This window comes from Nymphalis io, chromosome 5, assembly GCF_905147045.1.
Source record: "Nymphalis io chromosome 5, ilAglIoxx1.1, whole genome shotgun sequence".
NCBI lineage: Eukaryota > Metazoa > Arthropoda > Insecta > Lepidoptera > Nymphalidae > Nymphalis > Nymphalis io.
Genome location: NC_065892.1, coordinates 2,249,151 through 2,276,019, shown reverse-complemented (window position 1 = coordinate 2,276,019; position 26,869 = coordinate 2,249,151). Strand labels below are relative to the sequence as shown.

Below are 26,869 nucleotides of genomic sequence, written 5' to 3'. Positions count from 1 at the left end.
AAAGAGTTGGCGTCGTAACGTGTGACATTGAATGCCTATCAATTAACAAAACCATTGGTAATGAGACAATTTTTTATTATAAATTAAATCACGAATTATATTGTAAATAGCAAAATACTGAACTTAATAAAGATTTACAAGTCCCCTAAACAGCAATACTTTTTTTTTGTATAGTATCGGCAGGCGGACGAGCATACGGGCCACCTGATGGTAAATGGTCACCAACGCCCATAGAAATTGGCATTGTAAGAAATGTTAACCATCGCTTACATCGCCATTGCGCCACCAACCTTGGGAACTAAGATGTTATGAGCATGTTATGAGTAATTACATTGGCTCACTCACCCTTCAAACCGGAACATAACAATACCAAGTACTGCTGTTTTGCGGTAGAATATCCAATGAGTAGACCTACCCAGACGAACTTGCACAAAGCCCTACCACCAGTTATACCTAGCATATTGTTTCTGTTTGAACTCACTTGAGTGAGCTAGTGTGAATAAAGTCATATGGGACATAAAAGTTTCATTCCTAAGGTTGTTGGCATTAGCGATGTAAGGAACGATTAATATTTCTTACAGAACACAATGTCTATGGGTTGTAACTTACTTTAGATAGCCCATTTTTTTACGTTTCAGTAAACCTGATACACGCTGGCACACATATACCACGACCACATGAAATGTTTTGTAAAATATTTATGTAATTCATTCCACGGTGTTTTAATTTCATTTGCTCGTTGAAAAGTCGATTTAAAAATATTTGCTTTGTTGGATTTCGGAAGCGTGTCCGTAAACAGCGCATCTGTAATACCTGAACAAATATCAATCTATTGTGTGTACACTGTACCACAGAGTATATATACTTTAGTAAGGAATTAATACATAAATAAAACCTCTTTGTATGTTATCTTTTAAATAATAAATGCTTTACATTCTACGGTTATAGGATTATCTTTGTTCCACACATATGGTATGGAAGATGACACAGCGAATATGATCATTTACCATTACAGGATCATTTGCGCGACAAAGACTAAATATTACTTATTTAATGTAATAAAATGAATACAGTGATGCTTTACGTCAGGCAAGTCAATGGCCAAACGCTGGCCTATAGATTATTAAAAAAAAACAATATAAAGTATGTAGGTACGTAATCTGTATTGTCATCAGCATTTAAAAATTATGTGTAACAGACATAAAGTTAAATAAAACCTTAAATAAATGTTTTTCGATTATATTGAAACAGTATATTGACTATGTTTTCTTTGCTTAGTTCAACATCATACTAAAGTGGTATCAGACGACGTTCACTTAAAAATATTTGATTTGATAGCGGAAAACGAATTGCTTTGATACTTAATAATAAATTTTAATTACGTTCATGTATTGTTTTATTTTTCTTTATTTGAAAGGTCACAGAATGTGGGTGACATTATGTAATGCCGAATCGAAACTTACGCAACAATTGAAATGGCTTATAAATAAATTCACATTGTACTTTATTTATTTTTCTTATTTGTATTTGTAGTCAAAGTCATCGGAGTCTAATTTTAATGTTATATACTCTGTTTTAATACTAATATTATAAATGTGAATGCTTGTATTTGCTTCTTAGTTAATAACCGATACTTAAACTACGTGTTCTTTACCTCTTTTTTCTATCTACTCGCACCGTGTAAATAATCGTAGCTAATTATATATATTGTTTTCATGTAAGTGACAGTCTTAATGAGAAATAAAGTTCTTTATAATAATAATAATAATAAATAACTTTATTCACCAAAAAGAAACAAAGACAAAAAAATTAAGGTACAAAACCATAAAAAAAGAGTTAACAGTATGATATTGGATAATTTGGTGAAAAGGTCGTAGTCTCAGCTAGGCTGCTTTTCAGTCTACGCCTTGTACATATGTTGCCAACACAAACGCTACATTCAGTGCAGTAAAAGGTAAAAGAAGATAAAATTACTTAAATAATAAAAGTTAATACAATTTTATAACACGCAAGCATTACTTAAACAGTGAGGTTTTTTTTTGTTAAATTCTAGATAAAAGGAAAATATTTCATATTGAATAAAAAAAATGAAAATAAAATAATAATAATAATATTTAAAATGTTTAAGCAAATAGAGATATATGTTTTAATAAATTACAATCAAAATAACAATTAAGTATTGAAGTTTAGACACACATTTGTCCAGACACATTGCGCCTTTTGCATAGATAGAAGCCATTGCTTGCATTGTGCCTTAAACTTATTTTGAGATGTACTGTTCTTAATCGGAGGTGGGATATCGTTCCAACACTTAAAAGCAGCGAAACGAAAGCTACCTCTAAAGTCGCGGAACTCGGCTCAATCTACAATTGGATTCATTTGTTTCAGACCATTTAAGTTTATCCGCCAAATAATTGGGAATTTTACGATATTTTAAGGTGAAAGTGATATTATTTAATTTAAGTGTACGGTGATTTTTCATATTTAATATATTCTTGGAATTTAAATAAGGTGTAATATGCGAATATCGAGGTATATTGTAACAAAATCTTAAACAAGAATTTTGTATCCTCTGTATTTTCCTTTCAGTCTTTTTATAAAGGCAGGAGCCATAAAGGACATCACAGTAGCCCAACTGAGATAGAACCAATGATTCCACAAGTTTTGATCGCGCTGATTCACTCAAAAATGGTCTAAACTTATAAATCATTTTGAGTAAAGCGTAACACTTCGTAGTAACAGATGATATGTGTTCTTCAAAACGTAATGACCCATCCAACTTCACCCCAAGATTCTTCGCTAGCTTAGACTCAACTAAGGAATGACCATCTATAAAAATCTTATACATTTGACCAAGCGATACCATTTGTTGCCTAGTACCAAAAATTATGTAAGTACATTTTTGTGGATTTAATGATAGGTCATGATTCTTTGACCAACTAAAAATTTGAGAAAGATCATCATTAACATTTTTGATAGTTTTATCATTATTTATATATGGATTGATGTTCCATAATAACTGTGTATCATCTGCGTACATGTGAACTAAACTAGTTTTGACACATTCGTGAAGATCTGCCGTATAAATTAAGTACAAAATAGGCCCAAGTATAGAACCTTGGATAACACCTCTATTAACTTTTATAGCGCTAGACCTTGTAGGCCTTCCATTCATGAAAGAAACTTCTACTATTTGTAATCTATCTTTGAAGTAACTAGAAAACCACTTACATATGAGAAAAGAACAACCATAAAATTTGAATTTGGCAAGAAGTAAATCTATATTGAGACAGTCAAATTTAAGGATTCATCCGATTGTACTGTAGTCTAATAGTATCAAAATTGAAGTCATATTATTATTAGATGCAGAAAGAATTTCATCAACAATATGTAATAACGCTGTAGTGGAACTGTGTGACTTTCTAAAACCGAATTGACATTTCCGAATAATGCAATGTTTTTCAAAATAGGAAGCAATTTGTTGATTTACAGCCTTTTCCAAAACCTTTGATAAAACAGGCAATATTCCAATTGGTCGTAAATCTTTCACTGAGTCTACATTATTCTTTTTCGGAAAAGATTTAATAATAGTAGTTTTAATAATTTTTATATATATATATATATATATATATATATATATATATATATATATATATAGATTTATAATAGATGAAGCGAACTGGTATGTATCAAGATCAAAATTATTAAATGTTCTGTACTGAATAACTCTTGGAATTGGTTTATTTATTTCCAGAAGTATAATTGCCGCAATAAAAGCATGATCACTCAAATCATCGTTATATTGAACATTAATTTCACTTATATTTAAGAGAGCTAGATGTATTCGTGAATCGATTCGATTTGTTAACTATTTGATTCAATTTATATTCCGCTATTAACGTTAAAAAGTCATTTTGAGAAATACCATGCGAATTTAAATCAATGTTTATGTCACCAGTTACAAATACGTATTCATATTTTGGTGTTAAAAATGATAGATCTTTAAGCCGAATGTCAATCGCGCAAAAATGGCTGGACGGATTTGCATAAAATTTTGAATATAGACCAGCTCATACCTTAACATCTGCCTCCACGCGCGCAAAGCCGCCAGCGGTAACCAGTATGATTTATAAATTAAAAATCATTAAAAAAATAATTATATTGCGTATATTATAAAAATAGCTTTATAAAACGAACGTAATTTTTTTAATTATATTTTTAGAATTCAATTATTATTTATATTATTTTGCTAACGGTCAATTGTTAATATAATAAATATATCTCATAAATGATGTAACATGTATAACGATGACTTGATAATTTTACCTAATGTTTTATCTTTTTTGTGTTTATTAAAGCAAATAGAATTTCCATTCATTCGTTCTATAAAATAATAATGTACTTGACTTGTATTTTGTAATTAGTGACTGAAAAAAATAAGAAAGTGAAGTTATATAAATAGTTCATTACGTGTGATGTTAATGAAAAACAATGTGATTCGTGTTAAAATGCAATGGGCTGGCGGTGGGAAGAACTCGTTGATGATTAACTGCTTCCAGGAGATAATGAAATCGGTTACATGTCTCTAAAGGACGCGAGAGGCACGAAGATGTCGGCAGGTATGTGAATATAAAACTACTTTGTTATATTTATGTTATGATGATTTTTCTATAATTATCCCAAATCTATTTTTGTATATAGGAACATCTCGAAAATGGGCTACTTGATTAATGGTCACCACCATCTATATCAATTAAGATTGGTATTTCCACAAATTAGCGTGTTCAACCATTATTTCAAGCTTTATAATACAAACATACATTATTATCTGGTCCGCTAAGAAAAACAATGATTTATATAATTAAATATAAAGAAAAAAAAGTAAAAAGGGTCAGTATATGCCTATTTAATAAAAGAGAAGACTTGAAGATTTATCTACCGCGCTGCTACAATGCAGGCTGCAACGAAAGTTTTAGGATTATATCTAAAGAACAATCCTATATACCTATATATAGGGTTTTTATATATAACGAACATGAAACTTGACAAGTACGATTTGAAACGTAATGTAACTTGCTGCCTATTTACTTGTTGTATTATTTCTGTTATTTTCCTTATCATTTGCACAAAATAATTTTTTATTCATAGCAGAGAATAAAATCAATCAATTTCATTATTTGCTCACAAATCTAAATATGTATAAGCCGTAGGCTTTTCTTATAATAGAATTTTATTTATTTTTATCAGATACAACATTTTTTTATGGTGAGAAGATTGAAAGCCCGATCAGTTGGGTACTACCCACCCATCAATAACTTATACAGTAATCAATACTTTTTATTGCAGTTTCAGGTATAAGAATTAATTAAAATGTGTTAAAATGGTGACGAATATCTATCTTATGTCTTAAGTTTATGGGTGAAAGAATACAGATTATATTTCTTATTGTAAATGTCTTTTGACTGTGGTCACGTGATCCAATTCAATCACGTATACATCTTGCTACAAATAATTAGTCATTGCTTATCTGGATAGTAAATTACGACTGTTACTTTCTTCTCTTAGATTTCTTCTCCAAATGAAAATTGGAACCTCTGTCATACACACACACACACACACACACACACACACACACGGATTGAAGACAATAATTATTGAAACTTTCAATACATTACAAAAATTTGCAAAAGTTGCAAAAATAGGAAAAGTTGCAAAATAAAATGAAAAAATTTTAATGGAAACATTGATTCAACAAACAATATTTCAGAACCGGTAACATACTATAAATAATCTTAGTTCAATTTAAGAAGAAGTTCTTTCACCTTTAAAAATATGATCTTAATATCCATCGGAAAATACTACTTAAATTTTCTCCAAGACACGAGCGGAGCGCTTATTAATGCTTTGATACCGCTGCGATGATATTGCCGTCTAATTACACTGAAACTTAAGTTCACTAATTGATTTAAGGGCTCGTTAGGGAAATGTTTTCCATTACTTCGAATTACTTGTTGGAATTACATGTTACTTTTAATTTTAGAATCAATTTTACTACAATATACGGTATGTTAATACATAGTTTAATTGTAGTTTTATCTGTAAATTAGCTAAAGACGATAGTATCAATTACTGTCTAATTGCTATAACAAACGATACGTAATATTGCATGTTGGTGTTTTCATACCCACATTATTATAAGTGAAAAGTTTAATTTGTTATTTTTTATTTTTGTGTACCGCCCGTGTGTTATATATATATATATATAAAATTTAAGTATGTTAATCTCGTTCTCTCAAATATTTAAAGTGAATTATATTATTTTTTTGAGAAATAAATTTTTAAACCGTGAACCGTAGTTGTTGTTATGAGGGCGATCCGAGTTCATTATGAATCAAAATTATGCATTAATATTTATCAAACGTTTGATTTAGATGTTTTTTTTACAGCGGGGTCAGCGGTTGCCATGATCGGCGCAAATTTGCGCTTCGGTTCAGCTGGCGCTACAAATTCTTCGATCGTGAACAACACCAGGCACTGCCCGCCAGGTGGGGCCGCGAGTGCAGCTGCTCTGCTAGCGTTGTCCGGACTTGGCATTTTAGCGAATATAGCGCTCATGACCGTTATACTCAGCAAAAAGCAATTGCGAAGGTAAATAAAGAATGCTACCGCTTTTATAGAAATGTTTTTACTGGCTACAGTTTCTGTAATCAAAGCACTGGATCGGTGTAAACATATCCATAAATTGTTGTTGTATCATCGTAATGTTAATACGCTTTATGTTGAATAAAGACAAAATGTTTTTCTTAGAGAATACTCTATACATTTTATCAGTAAATGTATTAACAAAGTAGATTTATTTTGTTATTTGTTCTTGTCGTGTTTCTACAGCTCTTTCTCTGAATCACTTTGTATTTCAAAACAATTTAAAGTCATTTAAATCTACTAGTGGCTTTTGTAGTAATTTGTTTTGTTGATACATTATACTAGCCAGTTTTTTTTAAAGAATAGGAAGGCGGACGATGGGCCGACGACATAGGGGCCACCTGATGGTAAGTGGTCACCAACGCAACCAACCTTGGGAACAAAGATGTTATGTCCCTTATGCCTGTAAATGCACTGGCTCACTCGCCCTTCAAACCGGAACGCAACCAAGTACTGCTGTTTTGCGGTATAATATCTGATGAGTGGGTGGTACCTACTCAGACGAGCTTGCACAAAGCTTTAACTCCAGTATTAGCCGTTTTAGTTTTGTAAAAAATGAGATTCTACTCTATGATATTTGTTTAAATTATGAGTTTTAATAAAGAGTAATAACATGTATTAAGAACCAAGCGATCTTTCCGTCTGTATGTACCTACTGTGTGTGTGTATATAATTATTATTATTATTATTTTACAAACTTCGTATAATATATTTGAAAGTGATGGTCCAAATTGTATTTAATTTACAATAGACGAATAAAATTAATATTTATTAATTTGATAACAATAATGTTTGACATAAGATCAGTTTAAGCTCGTTTATTTTGTAATTTTTTTTATACAGCAATTTAAGCATAGGAATATCTGTACTGTTATAAAAAAAACTCTTTATATTGAATATAGCATAGTATTAGCACCGTGCAAATTTGAGAGCACTCATTTAGATTAATAAAGGTAAAAAAAAATTGAACCATACATACAAGCATTTCATAATATGTGGTAAAAATATTTTTAAATCTGCAAAATCGTCATTTACATGGAGCGTCTACGAATTTTTTGGGCAAAAGTTAGCTGCAGTTTCGACGTATTGCTATTATTTCTGGTATTCGGTTATTTTCAACTCTCAGGAATTTTACATCAAGAAAATTCTTTAAAAGTTCGTTGGAATTTTATGTGCAATTTTATTTTATCACTTTGCTTTGCATTTATCGCAACGTTTTGAAATCTAAAGAAATATAATATTGCGTGTCATGAGTGACTTTCATGTTGGGTAGTTTAGTTATTTTAACACAAATAACTCATCATCATCAATATAGGAACTATCTATCTAACTATAATACGTCTGTGGTAAACCATTAAGAAAATATATATAAATGTAGATTTTGACTGCTAAATTAGGCTGTAACTTTTATCATAGGAGACTGTAGAGCTGTTTTGTAAGAAAAAACTGGAAACTCACCGCAAATATCGATCGTGAAATGTCAGAAAGTGATCATAATAATTTTAACAATTTAAGAACACAAACAACATAGTATAAACGCACAAAATAGTATATCACCATAAGTCGGTTGCAACATTTCACGGATGAGTAATGATGATGAGTTCTTACAGAATAAAATGTTGCTTCTTTTTGAAACTGTTTTTATTCTTGAGCCTTTTTACAAAACAAACTTTTTTTAGACCTGATTATTTTATTGATATATAGTTACTAGTTCAGAATAGTTAAAACTTTTAGAGTATGTGACGGAGCATATGTATCGCATTCTAACGAACGTGAAAACGCTTTGTTCTCCACACGCTGCAACGAACCAAGATTATCTGATAATCCTATCAGAACTCAATCGGATCAAAGAATATACGAAACTAGCTCCATTGGTCCGAATATTTTTGATTTCCCCGATTAATTTTATTTATAGTAAAAAAACTGTAAGTGTTCGTGTGGTGTTTAAGTTAATGTAATAATAAGTAATAAAAAATATTCGAACTTATCACCATAAATAATTTGATTTTGTTAAACATTTTAATGGATTAGAGTTCCAACATTCGTTGTACCAAGTGTTGTGGTAACACGACACCAAATAATAGTTAGGAATAGCAGACAATGTCTGTTGAAGTACTCTTTGTAAATAAATAAAAAAAAGTAAATTACTTTTATAAGAAAACGCCCCAATAAAAGTTCACAGCATACATTGGAAAAACTTCAAGAGACTCGAGGCTCATCTATCGTATTTCCAAGAGCTTGATCCACCAGAATTTTACTTTCACGATTAATTGTTCTTTTTGCGAGCTCAATGAACGTATTTACAATTAATCAATGTTCTTGCAGGAGATTGTACAGGATATCGAGAAACAGTTTAATTATGTTTTGCCAAAATTAATTATATATCCATCTATGCTTCTATCGTACTTCCCAGAAGGTGTAATGGAATTTTATTTTTCCGATTTAATTTTGCTAGGTTATAAATTCAATGAACACATTTGTAGTTCATCGATGTTAGTGCAAATGATTTGAGAGACATCGCGAAATAATTAATAAACCGCCTTTGCATATTGCTTAACGTCTGCTTAGTTAAACGCAAATTTTTCATTTCGTCTCATAATTGATTTGATATTAGAGGTACGGTCATACTTATAAACAAGGTTTATAATAAAGCCGTAAATGTTTTGACAAATTTCGCCGTATATATTGATACATAATAAATATATTTTCAATAAATTATTGAATGAAACTGTTCGAAACATTCCAAGTCAAACTTTCACGAGAATTTCAAATTACTTTAGATAGAACATCGAGTAATTATATCTGCTTAATCAAAGTCAGTCTTAAATTGTGATCCATTATAATGATGCCAAAATGAAAATGAACAGGAAAATATTTTATTTTTACTTTAACTTTTTATAAACAATTAATTGTTGTCATTTCATTATGTGCTTTATACTTTGTCACTTTATAAGTCTTCAAGGTGTCCATATTTTATTTTTATTCTTTTTATCAATATTCAATATCAAATACCAAAAAACTTGTTTATTTTTTACTGACTATCATTTTAATATTTTTTAATTAATTTAGCCTCTTCTTTTTCTTCCACGATAGTTGATTTTTATGTTGGAATTTGTCTGGCTATTTAAACATGATCGATTATCAGCTTTTCATTCATTTAAGTATCTAATTATTTGCATCTTTTATAATATCACAAAAGCAGTATATAACAAGAATATGAAATTTACGCATGTTGCATCAATAGTCTAAATTAAAAGGAAATGAAACTGCAAAGCGCAGCTACGTGTATTTACATTTTAAAATCTTCTCCGAAACGCATTGCATCTAATTGTAAAACTTATATATTATAGGGTACAGTTTAGTAGGTTTTTCGGTTAGACATTACTAACATCTCATTCGTTCGTATCGATATATATTATACTCGTAATATAACATTGAAAGTACTCTAGTATATGTTTTTATTCATTATAACTACAATTGGAATAAAAACTACGTCGGAAAACGGGAAAATTTTATTATTCGTAATTTTCATAACAATTTTATTCATATTATTCATCATTACGGTCCGTTTCTTCTCAAATTGATAGCAATTTCTGTGTATACATACAAATATTTGCAATTCTTTACAAAGCAATTACTCAATATTGTTAAGCTTTTTATTGTTAAAGTAAATCAAATTAATTTATTATGTGATTTGATTTATTTGTTTTTTAAATTAATACTCACGTCAAACAATTGAGTTCCCATTTGTACGGTACAAGTAGCTTGTATCGTTATACTTCAGACGAAATCCTCATTATGTTAACGATTGTTTTTTCAAAGGGTCTTCCTTTATCTACTGAATAATTTCAAAAAAATAGTCAAAACATAAATAATTAATTCGATACAAAGTAGCTATAATCAAGTATGTGCATACAAAGCAACATAATACATGACAAAACATTTTGTTTAACAACTAAAAAGTTAGAAAAAGAAAAGACACTCAACTATTTCCGGCAAGTTGTGTTTGCTTTTAAATGATTTTTCATTAGTCTGTAAATGTTTTAATTTTATATTATATGTTTTTTTAGTAATTACTTAAGTAAAGTCGCCAGCAAACTAAAATAAAAAAAGTTAATTTCCTCGTGTAAGATGCGGCTTATTTATTATGTTATAACAATATCGAATTTAAAAGCTAAACTATTTAATAATCATTAATTTAATATTAAATAATATGACATTCCTTATTAACCTTAATACTTCTCATACCCAACGCTTATTAAGGTTGGTATCACAGAAGATAAAGACCAGACCTAAAAGCGGATTGGTGTACATCTTACATCTTGGTATTATAATGAAAAAGTGTGTCAGGGTTTCTTGCTTATTTTTGTTAATGTGTGCTGAAGATACATACACACATATGTACATACTAGAACAGAGATACTGAGCATATAAACGTTCAAAATTATTCAATTGTAAGCTTAAAAAAAGTCTTTAATGAACGTTTTGTGTGTTAAAGGATGGTACAAAGCTAATTACTTCTTAGAATTCGAACAACAGAGAATTAAACAGCCAATAAGTAAATGTAATATTTATATATTGAATAAACATTTTTCACTTTCATATTTTACTATAGTACTTACTTAGATAAATCTTTCAAGCAATTAGATCAGTTAAGCAATCAATCAAGAAGAAAATAATGGTATTTGAAATTTTTCATTGGAAAAATTAGTCTTAATATGATTGAACTTTCTATTATAACATTGTTGTAATTATTCAAAAGATATGGTCTTGAAGAAAGTAACTTTTTTTAAGCCGAAACGACTCAATTATATAAAAAAGGTCACGTGTTCAAAATTTTTTTCATATTTTTACGATATTACTTTTGTAAATAGCTAAATAATAAAAACCATCCCCGCCTTAATAATAGTTATCGTGCAGGATAAATATTTCACAGTACAGTTCCGTATAGTTTGTCTGCTAACATATTATTTACAAAAACAAATAGCGAGGGCGTCAAATGTTGAAATTAATTAAACATGACCGCCCATATACATTGGCGCTGTAAGAAATAGTAACCTTATTTCGCCAATGTTTGGGAACTAAGCAGTTGATATATAAAAACAATTGTGTTTTCCTTCGTCATCCAATACCTTAACCAACACATACAAAAATCACACTCTCGGCTTATGTGTCTTATTACATGCCAAGCGTTTTATTGTCTCTATATATTTTTAACCTCTAAATTTTCTTTACTAACGCTTGTATTTATTTTGTTATTAAAGTTTTATTCGAAAACAAACATATGTAATGACATACTATTAAACAGTTTAATATATACTATTTAAAGTGTTGGAAAAAGCTTCTTCTGAGTTTCTTGCCGGTTCTTCTCTGTAGAATCTACATTCCGAACCAAATGCTACCAGCATTACTTGCAAAATTACAATTCGAGAGTACTAGTTATATACTATTATTTTATTTGATATACTCGTATGAAAACCATGTTATATGAGGCATTTGTTTTATATAACCCGTGTGAATCAAATAATATTTTGGGCTCTCCTTTATGTGCATATATTTTGGGTCCGCAATAATTCAATATTGCTTACGTGAGGTCTTAGCTTAAACAGATGTCCTTGAACAAAAGGGGTTTCACGCTGAGTTGGTAACTTGGAATATGTTATGATGATTACTATAAAATAGTATACCAGTGTAATAGTCATTGTACTTACGTCTCATATTGTATTCTTTTTACAAATTATGCTTTTATTGTAATTGATAATAATTAACATTTTATATTATCTTTATTTTTGAATTACAGGATAGATGTTTTTTAGATTTTTACAGATAAAAAATACTTCAGGTGATGTAGTTATTATTTAAAAAATGTCTGATTTATCCTTTCGATTTTTTAACTGTATATAACTACACCCACGAGCCTTTAGACTTACTTAAAGTTTTCCTGCAAATTGTAAAATCAAAACTACGAAACTTTAATTATGCGATTATTGTCTTTTCAATTAATCAATCAAGATGCGCCAAAGCTCCCGGTCCTTGTTATTGTCTTTGTTATTGTCTTTTACTAAAGAATTATTAACATTAAAGCATTTAATTTACATACTATGTATATTCATATTATTATTATTATCGTATGTAACTTATCCGATTATTTGCCGAATATTAAAACAAGCTCTAATTATAATATACAAGAATCAAAAGTCAACCATGTTTCAATTAAATTATAGGGTTGGTCGCCAGAATCATATTAAATTTCGCTGTTTTTTGCGTGACATTTGATGTTTCTGAGAGAGATTTTCAAATATTTTACTCTTGAAATTGTTTTTGTTCTCTGACATATGACATTGCCAAGCCTCTAGACAAGCAAAATTATATCTTGACAATACAAGTTTAGTTTTTGATACTGATATCAAACGAATAAAAATTTAGAATATAATTGTATAGATGTATGACAGGCTGATTAATAAATATAACATGATTAATGAGAAGGGGGTAACTTAATAATAAACTTGGTTCGAAATATAGCTCAGTATGTCAGCCTAGACAGAGTGTTGTCGGCTTGGATATTTTTCAAACGAAAGCCACCATAATCGTAACAATAACGTTCAACGTAAATTTGTAGAACTCCAAAATGTTCACAGAAGAGCCAGGGAGAGCATACGAACTACTGCAATTTATATTGCGAACCTGAAGCTCTACGTTTCTTCTTGAAAAATAATACTTTTGAATCAGTGATTGCTTTGAATAAAGTGTGTTTTGGTTTTGATGTTACACGTGTAAAAAGGGGTTCGACGTCAGAGCACTCAACTTCTTTTCGTATGGTAAACTTAAAATGACGTAAATATCAAGATTGCAAAACTCCGGGCTGACGAGATAAGACGAAGATTACTTGTGAACGACCTCGCATAACCAGAAAGCGTGAATATTTTATATTTCTATGTGGAATGAATATGATTTACAATCTTAGAGGGAAATCGTTTTGTGCTGATGCGGCTTTATACTTTCATATGCTGTAATGTTATACTTGTATTATAATATTATAAAGTAAAGAGTCTATCACAATAGCAATTATATAAGACAAACTTTATTATTTTTTAACCGATTTAAGCTAGGAAAAGGTATTTCATTTGAATATAAATGTACACTCCTTTCAGTGTCGTCCTTCTCCTCAAGAGAGGATGTCACTTCGCAGACATTAAAGGCTTTATCTTGACTTTTATTATACTTTAAGTCTCGGCTATTTTTTTAAACAACAATCACCATTATTCAGATTTCATGTTAAGCTAGTTAATTACTGTGCTTGTGCTCTGTGTATGTTTTTTTATCTACCGCAGACCTAGTGTCCGTGCATCTGGTCTATCTTATCTTTATTTTATAGAATCGGTGGTAGATTTATGACAATCAATAAGTAAGTGTAACGCTTCTATATTTAATAAAAATTGTTGAATCTGACTGACAGTAAACAGGCCAATAAAAATGATAGTCTTAATTAAGAGAGAGATGGAAAACAAAACGTAAGGATATTATATTATTTATTAGATAAATGTGGCTCACTGATTAAAACTTCTATACTTTTGAAAATATATGCCTTTTTCTGATTACAAATAATACGTAGCGTGCGTAAGCTTGTGGTACCTTAAATTATTAGTTTAAATGTATACATATATTGTTATTAAATATATGAATACGACGAGATTTTTCTGAATCATATTAAAAAAATGATATATGCCTCGTCATATTCAAATGCCTCTTGAAACGTGACGGTCCAATTGTGACACTCATATAAGGGGCCAGAACCTTTCGAGAGTGGCCGCGTGTTAACACGATAGCCCCATCCAATATGCCAATATCCATACGAATAATAATATAATCATTGACGAGGGTCAGAGACGTTCTCCTTACGCTCGTAATTTTAAATTGGTTTGACCCCTGATTTTACAAGTTCGTACCAAACAGATATTTCTTGATAACTTTACATATAAATAACAAACTTCGTAACCAAATATCGAGAAGTCAAATCAATTGGACAAACACCACTAATCGTATAATATGTAAAATGGAAATAAAAAATACATTTTTACTGTCGGGCTTTGTAAGTCTGTGTGGTTAGATATCCAGTAATCACATATTCTACCGCTAAACAGCAATACTTTGTATTCTTATGTTCCGGTTTGATGAGTGAGCCAGTGTAACTACAAGCACAAGAGACAATATCTTAGTTCTCAAGGTTTGAGGCGCGTTGACTAAAATATGGATGATTAATATTTGTTACAGTGCCAATGTCAATGGGCAGTGGTGATCACTTAACATTGGTGGTCGAATTGCTTATCTACTTACCTATTTTAAAAATATATATATTACCAGGCAAATCGAATCTCAGGAAATCTCTCTAGTATATCAAAATATACATTATGTTTATTTCAATAATATATTTATATATTACGCAGGTGGTCACACGGTCTCCTTTTTCATCAAGCGATCGTAGACTGCGCACGCGCAGCTATACTCCTGCCCCTCGGTATCGCCGTGTTTCGCTGCCAGCCAGTCTACAAGTGCTCATTAGTGGAGACTGCATTTCTGTTGCTAGTGAGTAAATTGTGTCTTCCTTTCTTTGCACCAAAGATTAACACATACACATTTTTTGCTTAGTAATAATATAATTTGTTCATTATCCTTAATGTTGACAGTTTCCGCAACTTTATAACCTCGTTAATTGTAATGCTTATCGAGATTTAATGATATCAATATGTTTTTTAAAAATACACAAAGTCTGTATAGAGTACTATTTAAAAAATGCTTTTATTTAATGACTAAATATTTTCACTACGTATGAAAATATTGTAAGAAAATGTTTTATGTTTATGAAGTATTCTTGATGCGTTAAAAAATACATTTAACTTGGGCCAGTGCACATTCGTCGAAGCGGGTAACATCATTGCGAAGATTTTAACATTTTGCTCGAGACCGCGCGCGAATATACGAGAAAGTCTGCGATAGCGCGGAAACGTGCAATGTTTGATAATTGTGTGTGCATTCTTTCTATAGTGTGTATAACACAATAAAAATAATGCACACACAATTTTATAATAGCAATTACGCTCGCGTAGATTCGTTCTTCATTTATTAATTTTAGATTTAATTTTAATGTATACAGAGTTCTTACTTGATTTACCAGTGAAAATTACTTTACACTGCACTTCGCCAAATGTATAGGCAAAAAATACCTTTTCTTGTAAATCGCACTAAAATTTTGTTTCTTGTTAGTCTAAAGTACTTCGTAAGCAGAGTAATATTCTTGCAAAATTACCTCGCGGAAAATTATAGCCCATGAAAATTTTCTATATTTTGCACATATGCAAATATCCAATTATTTTTCTGGATCACAGCCAACCACAACACCATATACCACACGAAAAATCTTACAACTAGAAATGCTTACCAATCTGTGTAAATGTAAACTAAGTTATATTATTCTTGCCAAAAATCTGAGTCAGTTTTATCGTTCAATGAACTTTTGACGTTATTTCATAGAAGATATGAACGCTTTGAAACTGAAAGTTAAAATTTTTCGTGAGTTAAATTATTTATTTCTTATGTAACTAATAATCTCGTAATATATTACTTACAATATATTTATACAATATATATATATATATATCTAGTGAAAGTTTGCTAAATGTGTATCCGATCCGCGCGAGATGAGCGTGTTGGAATAAGCCCCACAAACTTATTGACAAAGAAGGAGGACTTTGTCCAGCAAATGGACATTATCGCCTACAACTATACAATATCATGCTGAATTAAATAAATATCAATAAAAGAGTGTAAATACTATTCATAGCTTTTGTTATTATAAAACATACAAAAAATATATCCGTTATTTATGGCATTGTTCTGTTCACAATAGATTCATTAAAACACCGCGTATGATACAAACTAGATAATTACGTAAACCGCGTGTTTGGTAGAAGATTTAATAACATCGATGAATTTGAAACTTAATCATATTGGACGCGAACAATTTCACTAATTGAATGGTATCCAAATTCAAAGCATTGGAATGTACAAAGATATCGTACATCGGAATTCGCATCAACAACGCGTACTAACGTCAACGAAATATAAGTCTGCAGTCCGCACTGCGAAACAGGGGGCTAATTCTACTAACGATACGTTCCCGATTCAATTCCAATCCAAATTTGTTTATTATATATTTTTTCGGATTGGAATCGAACCGATATGTTGTTAACGTATACTGTTGAGTCAAAACCAAACTTAATAGTTAACTTTTATGCCAATGGTATATAATATCCTATAAGCCGAATTCTGTATCAAAAATAGTTCCTGATATAATATTCTTTATGACATTTAACGTTTTTTATTAATATTATAAGTATTATTGATTAAGTGTTATCAATATTTCTTACTTAATATAATATAATTATACCGTTTGTTGAGAAAAAATAATAAATATTTTTTATATAAATTATATCAAACTGCTAAGTAGTTATTTATTTATTTATTAAGGATACTTACGAGTACATAACATCGAGGAATAATATTTTAAATTATATGTGCTCCTTCAATTAAAGGAGACCACAGCAAGCATATAAATAATGACTAAACAGAAATAAAAAAACATATATAAAACGAAATGTTACATTGTGGTACTCAATAAAACATACGAACTAAAAAAGGTAAACAGTGGTTAAACTAAGACTAAATTGTGCAAATGTGAGTTAAGAAATATATAAAAATAGCTACAAAATTAAAATTAAAATAACGAGTAATAATAAAACTTAAAAATAAAACCTTTAAACAAAAAAACAAAACATTATGTATTAAGAAACAATTTTTTAAGATATTTTTTCAACTTAGTTAATTTTGGGGTATATATATCCAAGTCAGTGTGCTGTTTAGAAAGCGTATTATATAGCCTGCATATCCTTGGCAAAGCAGGATAGTGTGCGAGATTTGAATTGGATGTAGAAATATAAAAGTGATTGTAAGCGTTTCAAAGAGGTAAACGAGAAGGTACATTAAGATTAATTTGTTGAAGCAAGTTGCTACGTCTTGCGCAAAAAGATTCCGCGTGCTTAAATGTATACAAAATGCCAGTGTGAACGCTTGAACGACGCATAACATCATCTAGCGAATAATAACAACATACATAATATAAAAACTTTTTCCATTAAAAAATACATACGTGAGCCAACCTTTATGGTGATCGCTCAAATGCTGTCGAAGTCTATTAATCTCGAACAGATATACCTACATTCATATTTATAGACAAGATAAAAACTATAATGTTATAAAATATAAAACAAATATGGTGACCAAGACCGGAGGTCCTGGGTTTAAATCCCATCGGGCCAATAAAAAGCTATTGAGTTTTTCTGTCGAAAATTCTCAGTAGCAGCCCGGAAGTTAGAAGTGTGTACACTCCTGTGCCTCGAAAAGTACATACAGCCTATTAGTCCTACGCCTAAACTCTTTCCGGTCATGTCGGATTGCCGTCCCATTGGATTATAAGAGTTAGGGAATAGAGAGTGCAAATGTGTTTGCACACGCACTTTGTGCACTATAATATATCCTGCGCAGTTGGCTAATCTCTCTTGAGATTGGCCGCCGTCACCGAAATTGGTCTGGAGGTCATTATTATTATTATTATATTAATTTCGTACGTCGCGTTTTTGAGTTGTAGCGCTGAAGAGTAGTAAATTATTTGCTGATGTCAGTATCTTATTTTAAAGACCCCATTTCGATAATGACACACGAACTTGTTCCTAGATTTAAAAAACTCAATTTCTAAAAGGAAATTGAAAACCCACGTAGCTCGACGGCGGTCAAGTCGAAGAGATTTATTCGCCCAGAATATATTAAACTTAAAAAGCTTTTGACACATTCGGAAAATAGTTCATATTTCATGTTTTGACATTTTTGTGTTTATTCTATGAAATTGAATAAAAGTATGTTTAGCGTCTTTTTCGCACACATGAAAAATTGCTTTTAAAGTTGTTTTATAAAAATAATTATACAACCCAGATGGCCCAGTGGTTAATACAAGTGAATCTTAAGTGACTAGGTTCAAACTAAAAAAAAAAAACAATTGTGATGTCGATATCCATTGAAAAAGATCTGCATCTCTATTCGTATCCATTACAAATACAAGTTTATTTTAAGATGAAAATCTGCTACACGTGTATCCGCCAACACGTTTAAAAGCAGCGTGGTGGAATAAGCTCAACCCCAAAGAGAGAGGAGGTTTTAGCGGGGGGACATTAACATGCTACTAATTATACAGATACATAATAACAAATATAAATTAAACTTGAAAATTAATCTTATACATATTTATATATATTACGATGAAAGCAAATATATATGATATAATACTGGTACGATAATAAAAAAACAAATTTAAACTTCGAACTTGAAGTTCATTTCTGTTTTCAGAAGTGACATTTAGAAATATAAGTTATAACGCTGATTACATAAACTTCGAGCGGGAGTTGGCTTGAGGCAGAACTTGTTAACCTTAGATTCGAAGTTATTTCAATGAGAAGTTGCGTCAAGGGATCGTAACCGCAGCGCCGCGGTTCACTGACTGTTTGTTGAAAACCAAACGTCCCGAATATTTTCGTCCTTAATATATCAGTACTACGGTGGCAAAACACACAGAATGATATATGCATTAAAGATTAGTTATTTCTTACATATAAGTTAACACTACAAATACCCGAGTCGTCAAATTTAAATTAATGTTTAAAGTTACGCCTTATTTAAACATCATAAATTTTTGGCTTTTGATATTTTGTACTTTTATTATTAATACTTATTGACATAGAGTTGCTATCTTCATTAGTTCTCTAAATATAATAAATTCATAGCTACAAGATCGCTATATAAATAAATAAAGTAACAGCCTGAGAAGTTCCCACTGTTGGGAATGTCCTACTTTCCCTTTGAAGAGATGGTCTAATGCTAATTGCACTATACTTCTCCAATGAGAATCGGTGGATTTGCATGAGGCAGATTTTGAGCATGAGATGACTTACAAACACAAACCATGCACGTGAAAATTAAGAAGCGCTTGCTGGGGCTTGAACCCGAAATCTTCGGTTAAGAATCACATGTTCTCACCACTGAAGCCTCTCTGCTCTATAAACACACAAATACTGTGTCATATATTTATATCAAAACTCTCATATTAATTCGGATGTCTAATTCTTTATTTGGATTAATATATATATTCAGCTATGATTCATAGTATTTATTGAATATCAAACAAATGCATATTTCGATATTTGAAAACAAAAACAAAACCAAATATCACAATAGGGCTTAGAACTTGTCCAAGCATTGTGTCCTTTGCATGCAATAATAGTTTGTTTACATATATTAACGCTGTTAAGTTAGTTGAACTGTCCGCTTATCCTTAGTCCCAGTTATTTCCTTCAGAAACTTAAAGTTTGATAACCAGATTTCAGTTGAGCTGTTTAATAATGATGATATATATTTATATATATATATATATATATATATATATATATATATATATATATATATATATATATATATATATATATAATGACATTTCAGCTATTTTCCTTTAGTTTTATACAATAATATATTATTAAAATTATATTAGAGAAAAAGTTGAAAACTGTTTAAATACTGAGCCAATGAAGATTAAGTTTTAATTACCTGCATCGTAAAACACTGATTGCTCAGTGGCAGGTTGCCAATGGAATCCAAGAGAGATTTTGTGTTCGAAGTCACGGCCAGCGTCGATAGTTTAGAAGAAGCGCATGGCTGATAACAGCCTTTGTTCGAAACTAGCACAAAAACCCTCTTGTCTCTCCACAACGTTGATATATCGAAGTTTTAAGAGCAAATAAGATAACACTATTCTTGTGATTTACTTAGTATGTTTGTCTTAAAGTTGTACATAAATACTCACATTTAATAAAGAAAAAAAGCTTAAAGAATTTACCTATATGTAAATTTTAATTGTTGAAGAATACAATAATAATAAGGAATACATTAAATACATAATATTAATAAAAGTGCACTTTTGACAATTGAAAATTATATATTTTTAATTGTTTCTGTAAACAGCAACAGCCTGTGAATGTCCCACTGCTGGGCTAAGGCTTCCTCTCCCTTTTTTTGGAGGAGAAGGTTTGGAGTTTATTCCACTCAGCGTAGTGCTCCAATGCGGATTGGTGGAATACACATGTGGCAGAATTTCAGAGAATTAGACACATGCAGGTTTCCTCACGATGTTTTCCTTCACCGTCAAACACGAGATGAATTATAATCACAAATCAAGCACATCAAAATTTAGTGGTGCTTGCCCGGGTTTGAACCTACGATCACCGGTTAAGATTCACGCGTTCGTACCGCTAGGCCATCTCGGTATCATCGGTTTAATTGTTTCAAAGTATTATATTTCATATATCCGTACCGTAACAGCCTGTGAATGTCCCACTGCTGGGCTAAAGGCCTCCTCTCCTCTTTTTGAGGAAAAGGTTATTTAATATATCATTCGATTGTTATTGTAATCATCTTAAAGAAAAATTAATTGAGAAAAAAAGAAAAGACAATTAATTATCGTAATGTACCAGTAGTTATGTACTTAGTAGTAGATTATCAGTAATATATATAAGTTAGATGGTCTTAAAGTGACTGTAAGCTTGATAATTTTTCAATGTCAATCAAAGGGTAAAATATGCATGAACTTTAGATTTATATCCGAAGACAATATAGCTATGAGTGGGTACTCATCAGATATTCTACCGCAAAACAGCAGTACTTGGTATTGTTGTGTTCCGGTTTGAAGGGTGAGTGAGTCAGTGTAATTACAGGCACAAGGGACATAACATATTAGTTCCCAAGGTTGGTGGCGCATTGGTGATGTAAGCAATGGTTAACATTTCTTACAATGCCAATGTCTATGGGCGTTGGTAACCACTTACCATCAGGTGGCCCATATACTCGTCCGCCTTCCTATTCTATAAAAAAAAGCTTCTTCCTTAGAGCTAGCTGAAGTTTTTCGTTATTTCTTTAAAATTTCATTAGTACATGTTTTGAATTGTAATATGAATAACGATCACGGGTCACGTCATAAAGACTTATTACTTTTACTTTGTTTGAAGTTTTTTCAGCAATTTTTTTGTATACAGACAAACATATAGTTATATATATATAATATTTTCATAACAAGAGCTTCGAATAATATGTCTTCTCTAATAATTCGGTATTTAGCTGAGTTTCGAGCGCATTTATTTCATAGCACTTTATTATATAAAAACATATTCTCTTAGGTAACAGTATCCACAGTAAATATGCTGACGACGGTCCTCAACGACAGCCCGATTTTTCCTGAAAACGAGGAAGAGCAAGCTGATTTATCGGCTCCCTTACTAATGGACAGCCCTCAGGTACCTTTCTTCCTATAATAGTCGTTGGTTTGACATTGCTGAGAAAACCATTTATAAACAAAAAAAAAAAAAATAGCCGTAATGAAAAATCTAGTATACTTATATAATAAGCCGTAAATTAAAACCTCTGTTGCTATTTATGTAAATATTCTTCTGTTTGATTTTCTCATTATAAAAAAATAGTGTCATACCATATTTTTGTCCTGATATTAATGTTTTATGATTTATATTAACAAGTATGTTTTTTGAAATTATTCATTTTTTTCAGTGTGTCCTTTTCGGCACATTTATGATATGGTTTGCGTCAATTACTATAAATCTTGGACCGACGTTCTTATCTGGAGCATTGGCAGCGAGCGCCGGCTCGTACGGGTCTTACGGTCCGTCGCCGTCCTGCCCGTTAGTCCGAGGACCTTTCAGACATTACGTCCTAAATGCCCTGTGGATCGGCGTTAACACCGTCTGCGTCGGATTGACACTATTCCATTTACGGAAACTCCACCGGGACCTTACTAAGGTTTGTAGTCATTTATATTAATGAGTATGATGACGCAGGGAGCCGTTGGAGAAGTTTAACTAACTTATCAAACGCTTTCAGTATTTGCATATCACATTCATCGTATTAAGTGTAATTAGTTCGTTTCACTTCTCCGTGTTTAGATACAATATTACATATCATTCATCGCTTATAGCCAATGAAACTAGCAATAGCGACGCCGAAGGTAGCACGCGGAGCTATATTACCATTATGACAGTTGTTTGTTTCAAGTTTTCCGAAAAGTCTTTCGCTACAGGAGTCGTTTTCCTCGCAACGTCAGCGATTGCAACGAGCAATGTATAAAAAGTATATAAGTTGAGTTGGTGTATTGCCAATATTCACCTAACTTTATGTATAAGATTTAAATTTTCGCGCATGAACTTATTTGGAATGGCGTCACGTGGCCACGACGGCGGCATGCGCTCCGAAATTGGTTTACCGACGTCTCAAGTTCCGTTTTAAAATTGGAGCATGAGTGTCAAAATTTGGATAAAATTTAAATCTTATCGCATGCAGGCTAACGTAGAAGCCGTACGAGTAGCTGGTCTAGTAACCACGCTCGTCAGCATGGCTGGAGACAACAGGCGCATGGATTCGCTTCCAAACAGCGTTGGACCAAGGGTATGTATATGCATGCGTTGCATGCGTAGATGTACTTCTCTCATTTAGAAAATTTATAAGGAGTGCTGACATAGAATAATTTTTTGGAGATTTATTCTGGTTCGTAACTTTAATATTAGAAGATTATTTTTCTTCACAAAACTTTGCAATCTTTTCCACGACAAAAGGCCTTTTGTATTTATAAATACTTCAACAAAATACCGTTTCTTATGCATCTTATTTAAATAAATTTTTTTGACTATTTACATTTTTGACCTTTTTAATGAGAAAATAAATAAAATTTATTATTTACCTTAATTTGCCTTACCTTAATACTTTAGATATTATATAGATCCAAATCTAATTATCTAGTATTTTTTTAAAAATATTTTTTATCTTTTTTACTCCAAAAAGTTATGACTTAAAGCACATAAACTAAAATAAAAACTCTTTCAGACAGTAGATGGGGCTTTGGCTGATGGTCAGTGCCGACCTACTGGGAGTGCCAATTTACCTCTTGGAGGTGGTCGAAGGCTTAGAGGGTATCTCGCTAGAGTAGAACGCGAAGGGGTCCGACGTGTGCGAATGTTCCTAGTTATCACGGCTGCATACGTCCTCTTTTGGGGACCACTATTTATAATAACCTTGCTGCACCATCCGGCATTGACATCGCATGTAGCATACGAGGTGAGTTTGTCCTAACATTCCCTTATTGAATATTTTTTGTATTAAAATAGCATTTTCGTTTGCTTATCAACTAAGTTAAGTCTAATTGAATTTCATACTGACTGATAGTATCAGAAGCCTCAAATTCCGGTACATTCGATATTTGAAGAGACACACTTATACTAAAGAACGACGAGCTAGTTGGCGTGGTTGGTAGATAGTTGCCTTTCACGCCGAAGGTTGTGGGTTCGATTCCCACCCAGGACAAACATTTGTGTACATGAACATGTCTGTCTGTCCTGAGTCTGGAAATAATTGTCTATATAAGTATGTATTTACGAAAGAAAAGTAGTATATGTAGTATATCAGTTGTCTGGTTTCCATATCACAATCTTTGTACAAGCTTAATTTGGGATCAGATAACCGCGTGTGAAAAATGTCCCAGGATATTATTATATTATTATTATAAAAATAATCGTTGAAATAATGCTCCCATAACACACTTTCTATTTTAAAAACGTATAATATTGTCGTTACTATCTTGGCTACCACGTGTGCAAACCTCTCAATTGTAACGTTACTTCTTCTGCAATTGTTATATTTAAATTGAGAACTTTTTAAATATTTGTGTTCTGATACATACTAAGTGTAAACACCATTGACATATATTAGTAATAATGACTACTCACGCAACATGAGCTATTAATACGAAACTTAATTTGTTCTGCGAAAAAGTTCTATTCAAAATATCTATATATAAATGAATTACTAACTGATATATAATTACAGCCAAAAGTGTGGGACCAGCCCCAGTAGTTTGGGCTGATGAAATTTTAACGCTTAGCGAACGAAGCCGCGATTAAAGCGCTAGTTAATAACATTCGATAATACTACGAGATGATTTTAAAAAACTAAGAATATTTAATAAAAAACAATTACTATACTATAGATATTCATTAATAACGTTGATTATTTTGTTTTTAATTTGACAACCCTTAACTACAGTTAATTATTTTCCACAGCTATATTTCCAAATCACGTTGCACATATCGTACGTGCACGCAGCAGTCAATCCTCTGCTGTTCTTAGCGCTTCACCGCGCTTTGCGCCGCGCAACACTTCAGCTATGCTGCGGATGCTGCGTGCATTGGAGCCAGTTTGTACTCGCTCTTACAGCGGCCGGTAAGTTTTAATTAAGTAAAATTGTATATATGTGCAATTGTTTTAATTTAAAATAGGTCCAAAAATTATGCCGATGGTCCAGTGGTTAGAACGCGCAAGTCTTAAAATTAAAGGATTAAACCCAAGCAAGCACCACTTCATTTTCATATGCTTAATTTGTGTTATAATTCACGTCGGGCTCGTTGGTGAAGAAAAAAATCATGAGCTAACCCGCTATTGGAGTAGCGTGTTGGAATAAGTTCAAAGAGAGAGGAGGCCTTGGTCCAGCAATGGGACATTCACAGGCTGTTACTTTTTTCTACCTTAACAAGAATTATAACAAATAAAGATAGGGTACAAAAAGAATTAATAATATTTTTTTACGTAACTTTTAGGATTTTATTTCGTTTGTCGTTATCATTTTATTTTAATATTATAGACAAATAAATTTGCTAGTTTTGGGTGTTCATGTATGGATCATCAGATAATACGATGCTTTGTTATAGCTCAGTCTCCTCTCGCGCCGTCTTCTTTCTCTCCGGCGGCGGCGTCCCCCGAGCCGCCGCCAGCTCCACCCCCACCTATGGCGCCGCCCGCGCCGCCCCCGCACCCGGTGCCAACGCCACACACGATGATGGTAATTACCTCTTATATGTAAGTGTTGACACCGTAATACGTGGTTTATACTCGCACGACCCGCACGCACCCCCTAGTGACCTTAGCGAGTTTTTGTAATGAGCATTTAATATTTTAGATTAGCTATCTACAAGTATAAACTATGTTTGTTTGTAAAATCTCGCTGCTCGGGCTGTATGATCTGTTTTTACTTGAATTCTAATCTTCAAGTTATCATTTTTAAATTAAATTATTATTTTTTTCAATTCTCTGTGGACATTTCTTGATTAAGACAATGTTTTATTATATTATGTGTTATTTCGGTCAAACAAGATTGCATGTGTTTGTATTCCTGTATGTAAGTGGCGTGATTTAAACGATTGGCTGTTGATCAAAGTGGTAGCGCCCCCCTAGCCGCCCTACTCCCATTAAAATGATCTCAAAATCTCGATCTCAGAGTTGGGAGGTTGAGGAGTGTGATGCTGAGAGTATGTCGAGTGCGCGTGTGCAGGGAGACGAGGATATGATGGAGTCGTGGAGCGGCAGTGTGCGGCGGCCTCGCTCGCCGAGCCCGCTCCTGCCCGCCATATGAAGCGCCCGCGGCACGGTTGACTCCCGCGCCTCGCGGCAGTTGCCACACGTATCCGCCTGCCTGCTACCTTCCGTGCCGTTTTAATATCAGATGGAGCCATCGTCTCGTACAAGTAGCACGGGTTATCGTGTCCTCCTAATGTATCCGTTTCGTGTGTAACAGTTTCTTATGAATGTTTGTAATTAATAGTAAATTAAATGTCTAGTAACTGTAATCAATTAAGATACTAACAATTATGAGTAAAATTAAATTAATTACATGAATGGATAACCCTATTTATATTAGATAGGTTTAATGATGATTAGAAACAGAAAGCTCAATTCTAAACAAATAAATCGTAGCAATAAACATTGTATTGACCACACAATATCGAATCGTAAATATAGATTACCATAAACATATTTTTGTGACATTAATATAACTTATAACCATAACGCATAACACCAAGTAAAGGGTAAACCCATTTAAATATTGTAAGTACGTTTAAGTCTTAGATTCAATGAAATATTTTTAAAATATCAGCTTATACTAAAAATACTTCTTAGATATTAT

General features: G+C 31.8%; 1 protein-coding gene across 1 annotated transcript; it reads left to right on the top strand.

Moving 5' to 3' along the window:
• LOC126768585 (uncharacterized) lies at nucleotides 1-26,869 on the top strand. Its single transcript, XM_050486778.1, has 11 exons — nucleotides 1-57; nucleotides 4,425-4,619; nucleotides 6,447-6,648; nucleotides 15,147-15,285; nucleotides 22,029-22,145; nucleotides 22,414-22,662; nucleotides 23,200-23,304; nucleotides 23,740-23,970; nucleotides 24,972-25,131; nucleotides 25,617-25,747; nucleotides 26,237-26,869. The coding sequence occupies exons 2-11, from the start codon at nucleotides 4,580-4,582 to the stop codon at nucleotides 26,315-26,317; spliced, it is 1,455 nt and encodes a 484-aa protein (XP_050342735.1). The 5' UTR covers nucleotides 1-57; nucleotides 4,425-4,579; the 3' UTR covers nucleotides 26,318-26,869.